Consider the following 17213-nt stretch of genomic DNA (forward strand, 5'->3'; position numbering starts at 1 on the left):
TCTATAGGACACTCAAAGACCCTGCGCAGGTTGACTCTGTGGTTAAAAAGGCGTATGGTGCATTGGCCTTCATCAACCGTGGGATTGAGTTTAAGAGCCGAGAGGTAATGTTACAGCTATATAGGACCCTGGTCAGGCCCCACTTGGAGTACTGTGCTCAGTTCTGGTCGCCTCACTACAGGAAGGATGTGGAAACCATAGAAAGGGCGCAGAGGAGATTTACAAGGATGTTGTCTGGATTGGGGAGCATGCCTTATGAGAACGGGTTGACTGAACTCGGCCTTTCTCCTTGGAGTGGCGGAGGATGAGAGGTGACCTGATAGAGGTGTTTAAGTTGATGAGAGGCATTGATCATGTTGATAGAGGCTTTTTCCCAGGGCAGAAACGGCTAATATGAGAGGGTACAGTTTTAAGGTGGGTACAGGGGAGATGTCAGGGGTAAGTTTTGTTTTACACAGAGTGGTGAGTGCGTGGAATGGGCTGCCACTGATGGTGGTGGAGCCAGGTACCATAGGGTCTTTTAAGAGACTCCTGGATAGGTTCATGGAGCTTAGAAAAAAATGGAGGGCTATGGGTAACCCGAGGTAATTCCTAAAGTAAGTACATGTTCGGCACAGCATTGTGGGTGAAAGAGCCTGTATTGTGCTGTAGGTTTTCTATGTTTCTATATTTTGCCTGATCATCTTTTGAAAAGCTCCTAAGCTAATAACTTTGGCCAAGGTGTGCTGTCTTTCCTTAATATCTTTATAGAACATAGAATAGTACAGCACAGTACAGGCCCTTCGGCCCACAATGTTGTGCCGACCCTCAAACCCTGCCTCCCATATAAGCCCCCACCTTAGATTCCTCCATATACCTGTCTAGTAGTCTCTTAAACTTCACTAGTGTATCTGCCTCCACCACTGACTCAGGCAGTGCATTCCACGCACCAACCACTCTCTGAGTAAAAAACCTTCCTCTAATATCCCCCTTGAACTTCCCACCCCTTACCTTAAAGCCATGTCCTCTTGTATTGAGCAGTGGTGCCCTGGGGAAGAGGCGCTGGCTATCCACTCTATCTATTCCTCTTATTATCTTGTACACCTCTATCATGTCTCCTCTCATCCTCCTTCTCTCCAAAGAGTAAAACCCTAGCTCCCTTAATCTCTGATCATAATGCATACTTTCTAAACCAGGCAGCATCCTGGTAAATCTCCCCTGTACCCTTTCCAATGTTTCCACATCCTTCTTATAGTGAGGTGACCAGAACTGGACACAGTACTCCAAGTGTGACCTAACCAGAGTTTTACAGAGCTGCATCATTACATCGCGACTCTTAAACTCTATCCCTCGACTTATGAAAGCTAACACCCCATAAGCTTTCTTAACTACCCTATCCACCTGTGAGGCAACTTTCAGGGATCTGTGGACATGTACCCCCAGATCCCTCTGCTCCTCCACACTACCAAGTATCCTGCCATTTACTTTGTACTCTGCCTTGGAGTTTGTCCTTCCAAAGCGTACCACCTCACACTTCTCTGGGTTGAACTCCATCTGCCACTTCTCAGCCCATTTCTGCATCCTATCAATGTCTCTCTGCAATCTTTGACAATCCTCTACACTATCTACAACACCACCAACCTTTGTGTCGTTTGCAAACTTGCCAACCCACCCTTCTACCCCTACATCCAGGTCGTTAATAAAAATTATGAAAAGTGGAGGTCCCAGAACAGATCCTTGTGGGACACCACTAGTCACAATCCTCCAATCTGAATGTACTCCCTCCACTACCACCCTCTACCTTCTGCAGGCAAGCCAATTCTGAATCCACCTGGCCAAACTTCCCTGGATCCCATGCCTTCTAACTTTCTGAATAAGCCTACCATGTGGAACCTTGTCAAATGCCTTACTAAAATCCATATAGATCACATCCACTGCACTACCCTCATCTATATGCCTGGTCACCTCCTCAAAGAACTCCATCAGGCTTGTTAGACACGATATCTACTGATGTCACGATCTTTAGTAGCACATTCTTTTGACAAAACTGCAAAGGAGCTGTTTCCAAGGTACATTTACAAGAAGCATCTAGGAGGAGGGCTGTCTGAGGAAAGCAGCAATCATCATCAAGGACCACCAATATCCAGGCCGTGCATGCTTCTTGCTGCTGTCATCGGCAAGGTTGTACAAGACCCTCAGGACCCACACCACCAGATTCAAGAACAATTATTACCCCTCAACCATCAGACTCTCGAACCAGAGGGGATAACTTCACTCAACTTCAATCACCACGACACTGAATAGTTCCCACAACCCTTGGACTCGCCTTCAAGGACTCCTCATCTTATGTTTTTGATACTTATTGCTTATTCATTTATTATTATTATGTTTGTTTTATTTTTCTTTTTGCACAGTTTATTGTCTTTTGCATATTGATTATTTTCCCATCTTGTGTGTGGATTTCATTGAATCTGTTTCTTTGTATTTACTGTGAATGCCCATGAGAAGATGAATCTCAAGATTGTATAGGGTGACATATATGTACTTCGTTAATAAATTTACCTTGCACTTTGAAAGCTGTGAAATTTTTTCTCATAAGTGCAGTAGTGATTTCCATTTTACTTACTACGTCCCTGTTTTTATGTTGCATTTAATTCATAGCATAATAGTTTGAAGGAGGCTTATAACTTAGTTTATGATTGTTCTTAATGCATTTGCAAAGGCCTAGATGGATTCCATTTCAAATTGAAAGTTTGCTGGACTGTAGTGCTCTGTGCTTCTGTCTTCTTTCCTCAAAACATTGGACCAGTCACAATTCTTAGTGTATCAATTTGACACTGTTTTATTTTTGTTACAGGAGTTGCAGATGGTGTTGGAGGATGGTGGGATTATGGTGTGGATCCATCTCAGTTTTCCACTACGCTGATGCAAACTTGTGAGCGGCTTGTTCAAGAAGGACTGTTTGTTCCCAGTAACCCAGTGGGCATCCTGATGGCCAGTTACAAAGAAATGCTTCAGAATAAGGTTCCATTGTTGGGTTAGTGAAGATTTGTTTTTTCGTACTGTGAAGGAATCCTGGCTGAGTAAATTCTTAAACGTTTGCATGTATTAAAAAAACGTATTCAGAAAATGGAGATTTATTCAGGTGCATTCAGTTGTGGAGTTGCATTCTACTGTATACTGTTTAATGGCATATGAATATTGAGATTCTGTTGAGTGAAGAGATTCTCTTTTTAGAATTCAGTTTTGCTGTTGGTATTTAATGTAATGTAGATTATTAACATTATTAGTAGCAAGTAATTCCTTCATTGTGGTTGTTACAGAGTTGGCTGGTAAACTAGAATTGGTTACCTGATGGTGTCATTTGGAAAGTTGCCGATCCAGTTTACCACATTAATATCCAGTCGTTCATATAGATTATAAACAACAACAGACCCAGCACCGATCATGCAGTACGACATTAGTCTAAAGCTTCCAATCAGAGAGGCAACCATCTACTACCACTCTATGGCTGCTCCTGCAAAGCCAGTATCTAATCCAACTTACTGCCTATTGTTAAACGACTTGCTAAAGTACATGTAGACATAATCCTCTACCTTGCATTCATCAGCTTTCCTGGTAAAGTTCTTAAAAAACTCTGTAAGATTGGTAAAACATGACTTGCCATGCACAGAGCCATGTTGACTATCCCAAATTTGTCGCCATCAGGATGGAGGGTCTTGGCCCGAAACATCACCTGTTTACTCTTTCCCATACATGCTGCGTGGCCTGCTGAGTTCCTCCAACATTTTGTGTGTATTGCTTGGATTTCCCTCATCTGCAGATTTTCTCTTGTTTGTTGGTCCCTGTTTATCCAAATATTTTATATCCGGTCCCTTAGGATATCTCCCAATAACTTGCTCTGTACTGATGTCAGACTCACTGGCCTATCATTTCCTGACTTATTCATAGAGTGTTACTTAAACAAGGGAACAACATTAGCTATCCTTCAAACCTCTGGCATTTCACCTACAGATGTTATAAGTATCAATGCTAGAGCCCCTGCAGTTTTTGCACTTGTGTCCCATAAGCTCTGAGGGAACCCTTGTCAGACCCTGGGAATTTATCCACTCTATTTTGCCACAAGGCAGGAAACAACTTTTCCTTTGTAATCTGCATACGGTCCATGGCCTTACTGCTGTTTTGCCTCACTTCAATGGTCTACGTTTTCATCTCCCAAGTAAAATGCAAATGCAAAAAAAGTCCATTTAGGATGTCCCCCATCTCCTTCAGCTGACTACTATGTTCTTCCAGAGGACCAATTTTATCCCTTGCTATGCTCTATATATCTATAGAAGCCCTTAAATTTTCCTTCATCTTGTGTGCTAGAGTAACTTTATGCCTTCTTTTAGCCCTCCTGATTTCCTTTTTAAGTATTCTCTTGCATTTCTTATACTCATTTGTTCCTTCCTGACTATATTTGCTATGCACCTCCTTTTTCTTAATCAGTCCTCAATATTTCTCGAACACCAAGTTTCCATAAACTTGTTATCCTTGCCTTTTGTTATGACAGGTTCATACAAACTCTGTATTCTCAAATTTCACTCTTGAAGGCCTCCCACTTACTAAGTGCACCTTTGCCAGAAAACAACCTGTTCCAATCCACACTTGCCGGATCCTATCTGATACCATCAAAATTTGTTTTTCTTCAATTTAGAATCTCAACCTGAGGACCGCGCCTATCTCTTCCCCGTAATTTTCTTGAAACAAATGGCATTATGACCACTAGATGCAAAGCACTCTCCTACACATACTTATGACACTTGCTTTGTCTCATTCCCTATTAGATATAGTATTGCACTCTCTTGGAACCTCTCTGTACTGATTAAGGAAACTTTCTGGACACATTTGATAAGCTGTCCCATCCGGCTCTTTTACAGCACGGGAATTCCGTTGAATATATGGAAAGTTAACATCACCTACTGTCTTTCAGTATTCTTATGAATTACTTACCAACAAATGACTTGCAGTTACCTGGGTTATAGAACACAGCAGAGCACAACCTAATCTGAAGATCAATCTAATGAATTCCTCCTACATATCTCCCCATTTTTCTGTCATCCATGTGCCTATCTAAGATTTTCTTAAATGCCCTGATTATATCTGCTGCTATGACCATGCCTGGAAGGACATTCCACACACTCGCCACTCTGTAGAAAAACTTACCACTGATATCCCCTTTTCCTCCAATGCACTCCTTGCATTGCCATTTCCGCCCTGGGAAGAAGTCTCTTGACTGTCCAATCGATCTATGCCTCTTATCATCTGTACATCACTATCAAATTGCCTCTCATCCTCCTTTACTCCAAAGAGAAAAGCCGTAGCTTGCTCAACCTATCATTTAAGACACGTTCTCTAATCCAGGCAGCATCCTGTTAAATTTTATCTTCACCTTCTTTAAAGCTTCTACATTCTTCCTATATTGAGGTGATCAAAACTGATCACAATATGCCAAGTGTGGTCTAACCACGGTTTTATAGAGCTGCAATATTACCTCACAGCTCTTGTGCTCAATCTAATGATAGCCAGCACACCATTGACTGTCTTAAATACCTTATCAACTTGCTCAGCAATTTTGAAGGATATCTCTGTTTAATTGGCACTCAAAGGGCTTCACTTAGCAGCAAGATCAAAAAGCAGAAAGCCTAGATTTATAAATTAATTGATGTAAATGTTAGAGAGGAAATCATAAATAGGAGATTCTGCAGGTGCTGGAAATCTTGAACAACACACACAAAATGCTGGAGGAACTCAGCAAATCAGGCAGCGTCCATGGAGAGGAATAAACAGTCAATGTACACAGTCCTGCGAAGTATCTCTGCCTAAAATGTTGACTTCTTATTGAGATCAGGCAGCATCTGTGAAGAAGAAACCAATCAAACTTTTGGATTAGTTACCTTTACTTTTCAGATGGAAGTTCATTGGCTGAAACATCAATATTATTTTTCTCTTTCCACTTTTGCTGCCTTACTTGCTGAGTGTTTCTGGTGCATTTGCTTGCATTGTACACCGGAGCACTCTCTTCAGTTACCTGATGAAGTAACCGTAGAGCTTTGGCCAGGAGCAGATGCCATCAGGTGGTGCCCAACCTTCATAGATTGTTTCAACCCTTAACCACTACACTCTTCAGCTGGTGGGTCAGCAGCGGTGGCCATGTCACTGCCCATCCGCTCTTGACTTCCAGCTCAACTCCTCTTTGGCCTGCACCATATCCAGCAAGAGAATCTTTCTGTTTCCTCCCACGTCCTGTGAGCTGCTTGGTTCTTGCTCTTTTCATCTTAGCCCAACGCAGACAGCAACCTCCATGCTGACATTGCTGGGATGTTTCTACAGCCGATGTCCACAGGGAATAGCCATATCTGCCATCCTTTGTCCCTGCACTCCTGGACTACTTCAGGGCCTTCTTCTCATGTGCTTCCTTGCATCCGACCTCCCATGGTACCATGAGCTCCACCAGGATGGTTTTCTTGTCTTCAGTGGACCATAGTATGTTGTCTGCTTGAAGTGTGGTTTGCATCATGGTTGTGTATCATGTTTCCAGCACTTAAAATGTTGCTTTTATATTTGGATATTAGTAAAAAATAGCTTGATTATTGATCAAACCACCCATTGATTTTTATATGTTGTTTTTGGAAGACTATCTCCAAATGGACTCTCTATCCTTCATTATAGTAAACAAAACATCCATTTCGTGACAAATTACATGAATAAGATACTGTTATAGAGTATGTTTGTTAAATAAATGTTTGCTAACCAGGGAAGAGCTGGCATGGTTTTATCAAAATACAATAAACTTGCAGAAAGACGAATATTATATATAATTGCTCTTGTAATAAAGGCCAATGTATCATTTGCCTTCTGAGTCTCTTGCTGTATCTCATGTTGGCTTTAGGAAAATTGAGTACAAGAAGACATAATTTTCTTTGAATATCAAATCTTCTCATTCCCACTCCATTAAAGTAAATACTCAGCATTTATTTGCTCTCCAGTGGACGACATTATGGTTTTCCCATTGTATGTGGTTTCCCACTCATTTAGACTTTAAGAGCATAAGACATATGAAAAGAATTTGGTTGTTTGGCCATCGAGTCTGCTCTGCCATTCAATTATTGCTGATTTATTATTCCTCTCAACACCATTCTCCTGCCTTCTCTCCGTAACCTTTGGTGTCCTTACTAATCAGGTACCTATCAACCTCCATGTTAATCATACCTAATGACTTGCATAGAACATAGAAATCTACAACACATTACAGGCCCTTTGGCCCACAATGTTGTACTCTAGAAACTTCCTAGTATTACTCTACTGCATAGCCCTTTATTTTTCTAAGCTCCATGTACCTATCTAAGAGTCTCTTAAAAGACCCTATTGTATCTATAACCATTGTGGCAATGACTTGGCTTCCATAGCCACTTGGGGCAATGAATTCCACAGGTTCACCACACACTAACCTGTCTATCTCCCTTTCCATAGTCCCTACTCTCACTTTCACCTAGTTGTAAGGTATCAGCAGTTGAAAGTGTGATATTTGGTCCCGTCAAGTTATGAATGTCTGAACCCAGCCACTAGTCCCTGTCATTTCCTTCTAGACACAGCGTATCCATCTCCGATGAATCAGTTTTATTTCCTTTCTTCAATAGCCTATTGTGTCTTAATAAAAAAAAACTTTCCTTGTAAATCACCTTGTAACCTTGCGATCATTGGTTGTAGGAACATCTCAGTGATGGAGCAAGTGAGTTTAGTTATCCCCGTTTATTCAAGGGTCTCATGGTTGAGGGTTAGTAACTGTTCTTGAACCTCCCGAGACTCTTGCACCTTCTACCTGATGGCAGCAGCAAGAAGAGAGCATGATCTGGGTGATGGGGATCTCTGATGATGGATGCTGCTTTCCTATGCCAGTGTTTCATGTAGGTGTGCTCAATGGTTGGCAGGGCTTTATCCACAATGCACTGGGCCAAGTCTATTACCCTCTGTAGGATTTTTCCATTCAACGGGATTGGTGTTTCTATAACAGGTCATGATACAGCTAGTCAATATACTCTCCACTATACTTCTGTAGAGGTATGTCAAAGTTTTGGATTTGTGCTGAATCTCTGCAGACTCCTAAGGAAGTAGAGGTGCTGCCGTACTTTCTTTGCAATTGGATGCGTGCTGGGTCTAGGATAGGTCCTCTGAAATAGTAATACTCAGGAATTTAAAGCTACTAGCTCTCTCCATCTCTGATCCTCTAATGAGGACTTGCTCATGGACCTCTGACTTCACTCTCCTGAAGTCTATAGTCAGCTCCTTGGTGTGAGCTACTCATAAGGATTCTGCAAACACTTTCATAAATAGAAAATGTGCCAAAGATTTGGTGGTCATTGTGCATAGACCATTACAGCATAGGAACAGGCCCTCTGGCCATGACGTCTGTCCCGACTACAGTGCCAATCCAAGCTAATCAAATCTCCCTGCACACGGTGTATATCACTCATGGTCCATGCTTTCTTGTCTTTCTAACTCGTTGAGCAGCCTTATGTGGCACCTTGTCAAAAGCCTTCTGAAAATCCAAGTATACAACATTCGCTGTTTCTCTTTCGTCTATCCTGCTTGTTATTTCCTCAAGGAATTCCAACAGATTTGTCAGGCAAGATTTTCCCTGAAGGAAACCATGCTGTCTTTGGCCTATTTTATCATGTGCCTCAAAGTACCCAGAAACCTCATCCTTAACAATCGACTCCAACATCGTCCCAACCACTGAGGTCAGGCTAACTGGTCTATAATTGCCTTTCTTCTGTCTCCCTCCCTTTTGAAAAGTGGAATGACGTTTGCAATTTTCCAATCCTCTAGACCCATGCCAGAATCTATTGATTCTTGAAAGATCATTACTAATGCCTCCACAACTTCTTTCAGAACTCTAGGGTGTAGTACATCTGGTCCAGGTGACTTATCTACCTTCTGACCTTTCAGTTTCCAAAGCACCTTCTCCCTAGTAATAGCAACTGCACTCATTTTTGCCCCCGATACTCTCGAACTTTGGCATACTGTTGGTGTCTTCCACAGTGAATACTGATGTTAAATACTTATTCAGTTTGTCCGCCATTTCCTTGTCCACTGACCACCTCTCCAGTGTCATTTTCCAGCGGTCCAATATCTACTCTCATCTCTCCTTCATTCTTAACATATCTGGAAAACTTACGGTATCCTCTTTTAATATTATTGGCTAGCTTATCTTCCTATTTCATCTCCCCCGCCACCCATATGTTTTTATTTGTTTCCTTCTGTTGAGTTTTAAAATTTTCCCAATCCCTTAACTTCTTGCTAATCTTTGGCTCTATTATATGCCTTCTCTTGCTTTTATGTTGGCTTTGACTTCCCTTGCTGGCCACAGTTGCATTATCCCGCTTTTAGAATACCACTATTTCTTTGGGATGTATCTATCTTGCGCCTTTCAAATTGCTACCAGAAACTCCAGCCATTGCTGCTCTGCCATCATCCCTGCTAGTGTCCCCTTCCAATCAACTTTGGCTCACCCCTCTTTCATGCCTCTGTAGTTCCCTTTACTGATTCATCCGATTTTAGCTTCTGCCTTTCAAATTGCTATTATATTATGATCACTGGCTCCTAGGGCTTCCTTTACCTTAAGCTCCCTTATTACACAACACCAAATCAGGAATAGCTGAACCCCTAATAGGCTTTCAACTCCAAGCTGCTCTTAAAAAGCCATCTTGTATGCATTCTACAAAATTTACTCTTGGGATCCAGCAGCAACCTGATTTTACTAATTGATCTGTAGATTGAAATCTGCGATAACTATTGTTTGATGTGTCTTTCCTATCTCCCGTTGTAATTTGTAGCCCACATCCTGGCTACTCTTCGGAGGCCTGTATATAACTCCCTGTAGGGTCTTTGTACCATTGCAGTTTCTTAACACTACCCACAAGGATTCCCCATCTTACAATCCTATGTCACCTCTTTCTAAGGATTATATTTCATACTTTACTAACAGAGCACGCCGCCCCCTCTGCCTACCTGCTTGTCATTTCGATACAATATATATCCTTGGATGTTCAGCTGCAAACTATAATCTTCTTTTAGCCATGACTCAGTGATGCCCACAATGTCATACTGCCATTTCTAACTGCGCTACAAGATCATCTACCTTATTCTGTATACTGCATGTGTTCAAATATAACACCTGTATCAGTCCTGTATCAATTTTTTGTCCTTCTTTTACACTGCAACTTATTCCACTGACTGCAATTTTGCCCTGTTAGCTGCCTGTCCTCCCTGACAGTCTCACTACATACTGCCTCTGCTTGTAAATCAACAGCCCTACCTGTCTGGTTCCCATCCTCCTGGCAAATTAATTTAAACCTTCCACAGCAGCTCTGGCAAACCTGTCTGAAAGAATATTGGCCCCCTTTGGGTTCAGATGTAACCTGTCCTTTTTGTAAAGGTCATACATTCCCCAGAGGAGATCCAAATGATCAGAAATTCTGCCCCCTGAATGCAGTATCTCAGCCATGCATTCATCTGCCAAATCACCTTACTGGGGTGTGGCATAGGCAACAATCCACAGTTGATTAGTGAAAGAGACACAAGGCTGGAGAAGGGGGAATTGAGCCCTGTATCTCTTCTACCAATCAGCTTCCCAGCTCTTTACTTTACCGCTCCCCCTCCCGGTTTCACCTCTCACCTTGTGTTTCTCTCCTCCCCCCCCCTTTTAACTCTATTCCTCATCTTTCTTTCTGCAGTCCTGCTGAAGGGCCTCAGCCAGAAACGTCGACTGTACTCTTTAACATAGATGCTGCCTGGCCTACTGAGTTCCTCCAGCATTTTGTGGACGTTGCAGTTGAGTTGGTGGTAAGAAAGGCAAATGCAATGTTAGTATTTGTTTCGAGAGGACTGGAAAAGAGCAAGGATGTGATGCTGGGGTTTCATAATGTGTTGGTCAGGCCACACTTGGAGTATTGTGAATAGTTTTGGGCACCTTATTGAAGAAAAGATGTGCTGACATTGGAGAGGGTCCGGAGGAGTTTCGTGACAATGTTTCTGGGAATGAAAGGGTTAACATATGCTTGTACTCACTGGAGTTTAGAAGAAAGAGGGGGATCTCATTGAAACTTATTGAAAGACCTAGATAGAGATAGATTGGATGTGAAGAGGATGTTTCCTATACTAGGACCAGAGTGCATAGCCCCAGTATGGATATCATCCAATTAGAACAGAGATGAAGGAGGAATTTCTTTAGCCAGAGGGTGGTGGTTCTGTGGAATTCATTGCTTTAAACATATGCAATGACTTGGCTTCCAGAGCCATGGGTGGCAGAGGGTGATAGGGTCTTCATTAGTCAGGTTGTCAAAACTTGTGGAGAGAAGCAGGAGAATGGGATGCGCAAGATAATAAATCAGCTATGATGGAATAGTGGAGCAGACTTGATAGGCCAAATGGCCTAATTCTGCTCCTATGGCTTATGGTCTTACGGTCTAAGAGACACTCACCATATATATATAAAGTATAAGTATATACCAAAGTATAAGTCTACTTATACTTTCTGAAAATAAAAGAAAGTAAGTGAATGCTGGAGACCTGAATTAATTGAATTGACTTTATTAATTACATTCTTCATATACATGAGTAAAAATCTTTACATTATGTCTCTGTGTAAATGTGCAATGTGCAATTTATAGTCATTTATAATAAATACTATGTGTAACAAGACAGACAGTATAACATAGAAATATATTTGTATCAGCATGAATTAATCAGTCTGATGGCCTGGTGGGAGAAGCTGTCCTGGAGCCTGTTGGTCCTGTCTTTTATGCTGCTGTACCATTTCCCAGATGGTAGCAGCTGGAGCAGTTTGTGGTTGGGGTGACTTGGGTCCTCAATGATCCTTCGGACCCTTTTAGCACACCTATCTTTGTAAATGTTCTGAATAGTGGGAAGTCCATAATCTACAGATGTGCTGGGCTGTCTGCACCACTCCCTGCAGAGTCCTGTGATTGAGGGAAGTACAGTTCCCATACCAGGCAGTGATGCTGCAGTCAGTCAGGATGCTTTCAATTGTGTTCCTGTAGAAAGTTCTTACAGTTTAGAAACATAGAAAACCTGCAGCGTAATACAGGCCCTACGCCCACAATGCTGTGCTGAACATGCACTTACTTTAGAAATTACCTAGGGTTACCCATAGCCTCTATTTTTCTAAGCTCCATGTACCTATCCAGGAGACTCTTAAAAGACCCTATCGTATCTGCCTCCACCACAATTGCCGGCAGCCCATCCCACACGCTCACCACTCTGCGTTTAAAAACTTAACCCCTGACATCTCCTCTGTACCTACTTCCAAGCACCTTAAAACAGTGCCTTCTCGTGCTAGCCATTTCAGCCCTGGGAAAAAGCTTCTGACTATCCACATGATCAATGCTTTTCATCATCTTATATACCTCTATCAGGTCACCTCTCATCCTGCGCTGCTCCAAGGAGAAAAGGCTGAGTTCACTCAACCTATTATCATAAGGCATGCTCCCCAATCCAGGCAACATCCTTGTAAATCTCCTCTGCACCCTTTCTATATTTTCCACATCCTTCCTGTAGTGAAGTGACCAGTACTGAGCGCAGTACTCCAAGTGGGGTCTGACCAGGGTTTTATATAGCTGTAACATTACCTCTCGACTCTGAAACTCAATTCCACGGTTGATGAAGGGCAATGCACCATACGCCTTCTTAACCACAGGGTTAGCCTGCACAGTGACTTTGAGTGTCCTATGGACTCGGTCCCCAAGAACCCTCTGATCCTCTACACTGCCAAGAGTCTTACCATTAATACTATATTCTGTTGTCGTATTTGACCTACCAAAATGAACCACCTCACACTTATCTGTGCTGAATTCCATCTGCCACTTCTAAGTCCAGTTTTGTATCCTATCAATGTCCCACTGTAACCTCTGACAGCCAACCACACTATCTACAACACCCCCAACCTTTGTGTCATCAGTAAATTTACTAGCCCATCCCTCCACTTCCTCATCTAGTCATTTATAAAAATCACAAAGAGTAGGGGTCCCAGAACAAATCCCTGAGGCACACTACTGGTCACTGACCTCCATGCAGAATATGACCCGTCTACAACCACTCTTTGCCTTCAGTGGGCAAGCCAATTCTGAATCTCCAATGCAAAGTCCCCTTGGATCCAATGCCTCCTTACTTTCTCAATAAGCCTTGCATGGGGTACCTTATCAAATGCCTTGCTGAAATCCATATACACTACATCTACGCTCTACCTTCATCAGTGTGTTTAGTCACATCCTCAGAAAGTTCCATCAGACTCATAAGGCATGATCTACCTTTGACAAAGCCAGACTGACTGTTCCTAATCATGTTATGCTTCTCCAGATGTTCATAGATACTGCCTCTCAGGATCACTGAAGCACGGCTTACTGGTCTATAATTTCCTGGGCTATCTCTACTCCCTTTCTTGAATAAGGGAACAACTTCTCCAATCCTCTGGAAGTTTGTTGGAGTTTGTTGTTTGATCAAGTGATGACAATGTTAGATTTTTTTTGGATAAATTTTGAAATAAAAATGAAATGCTGGAAGTACTTGGCATTCAGACTGCTCAGTCTGTAAGCATGACATCGACCTTCAAGTTGCCTATCACCTCAGTTTTCGTATAAGGTCATAAGATGTAGGAGCAGAAGTAGGCCATTCAGCCCATTGAGTCTGCTCTGCTGTTCAGTCATGGGCTGATCCAATTATTTCAGTCATCCCTACTCCCCTGCTTTCACCCCATACCTTTTGATGCTCTGGCTAATCAAGAACCTATCTATCTCTGCCTTAAATACACCCAGTGACTTGGCCTCCACAGCCGCTCGTGGAAGCAAATTCCACAGATTTACCACGCTCTGACTAAAATAATTTTTCACCGCATCTTAGTTCTAAAAGGTCGTCCTTCAATCGTGAAGTCGTGCCCTCTAGTCCTAGAATCCCCTACCATGGGAAATAACTTTGCCACTTCTAATCTGTTCAGGCCTTTTAACATTCAGAATGTTTCTATGAGATCCCCCCTCATTCTCCTGAACTCCAGGGAATACAGCCCAAGAGCTGCCAGACATTCCTCATACGGTAACCCTTTCATTCCTGGAATCATTCTCGTGAATCTTCTCTGAACCTTTTCCAATGTCAGTATATCCTTTGTAAAACAAGGAGCCCAAAACTGCACACAATACTCCAATGTATTATGGCATACATTCCAACTTCCTCGCCTTTGATTTTCTTCTTGTCTCAACACCAGTAAGACAGCAGCATTTCTTTCTCATGTAGATGGATTATAACCTCTGAATTCCTTTTGCTAATTTGCATTTTCATCTCCTCTAGATTTCTGTTACCTTTGTCATTTAATTTCTTTTACCTTTCCTGATTTTCCATTTTTATTTTCATTTTCTAGCATCTGTATTCTGTGCACAATTCTCATTGGTGCTCTGACATGGCGATTATGACTAACTAACTAGTGTTCCCGACTTCCCCTAATTTGACATTTCAGCACTGTGTGATACCTAGCTGTTTTCAAATAGGTTTCAATTATACCGGTGCCCAAGAAGAGCATGGTGATCTGCCTCAACGACTATTGTCCAATCGCACTACGTCTACAGTGATGAAATGTTTTGAGAGGCTAGTGAGGACCAGTTCTGCTAGATGGAGGAAAGTGGTTGTGGAGGAGAATTTGTTGGGTCTGGTGTTCAGAAAGAAATGGAGAGCTTTGAGGCCTTCCTGGTGGGCGACGCAATCGGCAATCGCCTCTGATCTGGGCTGACATTTACGTGCCGGGTGGCACCTAATTAATTAGCTTGTTTATTTGGGTTTTTTTCTTAAAGATGTGCTGGGTGTGTTCTGGCTATCGCTGTACCGCTGCATTCTTCGCGGCCCAGAGTTTGGGGACCACTGAATTATATGTCACTTATAAGTCTGTAGCATCATAACATTTTAAGTAACGTTTGGATATTAAACACACAGCGCATATTTTCCTCGTATGAACATATAAAATCATTGCAACAGACCAATATTGCTGAATCAGTGGGAGCCCTGGGCTTGTTTTCCTGCAACAAGACGGTCCCATTGAGGGGTGATGGGAGACAGCAATACTCGAAGGGGGTTCTTTATGTCCAGTCTATTCCACAATTTAGTTTTCGTTGCATTCATTGCAGAAAACTCTGCTTCACAGCAATATGATGTTGGAAATGGAAGCAATGTTTTTGGTGCTTTCGTGGCTATCTCAGGATATTCAGCCTTGACTTTGATCCAGAATGCAGGCAGAGATGTTAGTCAAACATACTTTTCAGCCCGCCGTCATTTGCAAGCTGGAGGAGTTGATCTTTTTCCTGCGCTGACATGGATGATTCACCGGGGACATTCACAAATGGGTGATGGACCCATTCCTTTGCACGTCTTGGGTCATTTGCAACTTGGGTCACTGATGATCTCGCATGCGTTAAATTTCAACAGTGGGCGTGACAGGGAATGAGGAAAGGTGCAGCTGACTCGTATCATTTCATATCGCCAAATCATATTGTTTCCTCGCGGCCTGGTAGCACATGCTTTGCGGCCTGCTACCGGTCCATGGCTCGGTGGTTGGGGACCACTGATCTACTGTATCTGGTGCTCCCGGTGTGGCCTCTAGTATACCGATGAGACCCGACATAGATTGGGAGAACGCTTCGCCAAGCACCTACCAGAAGAAGTGGGATCTCCCAGTAGCCACCCATTTTAATTCCACTTCCTGTTTCCATTCCGACATGTCAGTCCCTGGGCTCCTCGACCACCGTGATGAGGCCACACTCAGGTTGGAGGAGCAACACCTTGTAATCTGGGTAGCCTCCAACCTGATGGCATGAACATCGATTTCTTGAGCTTCCAGTAATGCCCACTCCATCCCCCTTTTATCATTCCCCATTCCCATTTCCCTCTCTCACCATATCACCTTACCTGTCCATCACCTCCCTCTGGTTCTCCTTCCCTTTCCCTTTCTTCCATGGCCTTCTGTCCTCTCCTGCCAGATTCCCCCTCTCCAGCCCTTTATCTCATCAATCGACTTCCCAGCTCTTTACTTCACCCCTCCCTCCTCGCAGTTTCACCTATCACTTACTACCTTGTATTTCTTTCTCCCCTCCTCCCATCTTCTTAACTCTTGACTTCTCATCTTTTTTCTCCCATCCTGATGAAAGGTCTTGGCCAAAACATCGACCTTTACTCTTTTCCATAGATGCTGCTTGGCCTGCTGAGTTCCTCTAGCATTTTGTGTGTGTTGCCTGCAAAAGGTAGTGGATTTGGCTTAGTATATCAAGGGTAAAGCCCTCCCGATCACTGAGCATATCTACATGAAAGGCTGTCATAGGAAAGCATCATCAGAGATCCTCATCACTCAGGCCATGCTCTTCTTTTGCTGCTGCCATCAGTTAGAAGGAACAAAAGCCTCAGGACTTATACCACCAGGTTCACAAACAGTTACTGCCCTTCAACCAGCAGGTTCTTGGACAAAAGGGGATAACTGCACTCAGTTGCCCATCCATTGAGATGTTCCCATGACCAATGATCTCACTTTAAGGACTCATTATCTTGTTATTTCATGTTCTCATTATTTATTGTTATTTATTTATATTTGTATTTTCCCTTCTATTTGTCTTCTGCACTGTACTTGATCTTTCCTGGATCCTGTTATAGTTACAGTTCTATAGATTTGCTATGTCTGCAGACAAATGAATCTCAGGTGACATATATGTACTTTGATAATAAAATTTACTTTGAACTTTGACATAGTAGCACAGTAGTTAGCGTGATGCTATTATAGCTCGGTGTGGCGGAGTTTAGAGTTCGCTTCTCACATCATCTGTAAAGAGTCTTTACATCCTCCCCATGGAATGTGTGAGTTTCCTCTGGGTGCTCCACAGTCCAAAGTCCCAGTTAGTAGATTAATTAGTTAGTAAATTGTCCCATGATTAGGCTAGGGTTAACTTGGGGTTTGCTGGGCGGTGTGGCTCGAAGGGCAGGAAGAGTCTATTCCACACTGTATTCCAATAAAATAAAAATAAATAAACTTTAAAGTTTGATTAAGTCTATGGAATTATCTTTCAGGGTGAATCTCATTTCTTTACACAAACGTTAACCTTTTTTATTGCTATTATATGAAAACATGTTCCATATCCAGTTTTTTTTTCCAT

At 42.5% G+C, this 17213-nt stretch overlaps 1 protein-coding gene across 2 annotated transcripts in view; it reads left to right on the forward strand.

Annotated features, from left to right (window-relative positions):
- LOC140187885 (protein phosphatase PTC7 homolog) overlaps positions 1-17213 on the forward strand; it is a 106947-nt gene that overhangs the window by 48431 nt on the left and 41303 nt on the right. For both annotated transcript variants that reach the window (XM_072243707.1, XM_072243708.1), the window contains exon 2: positions 2837-3016. In XM_072243707.1, coding sequence (XP_072099808.1) covers positions 2837-3016 — 180 coding nt within the window. The remainder of the gene's footprint in view (positions 1-2836; positions 3017-17213) is intronic.

The sequence above is a fragment of the Mobula birostris genome, chromosome 25 (genome assembly GCF_030028105.1).
Source record: "Mobula birostris isolate sMobBir1 chromosome 25, sMobBir1.hap1, whole genome shotgun sequence".
Classification (NCBI taxonomy): Eukaryota; Metazoa; Chordata; class Chondrichthyes; order Myliobatiformes; family Myliobatidae; genus Mobula; species Mobula birostris.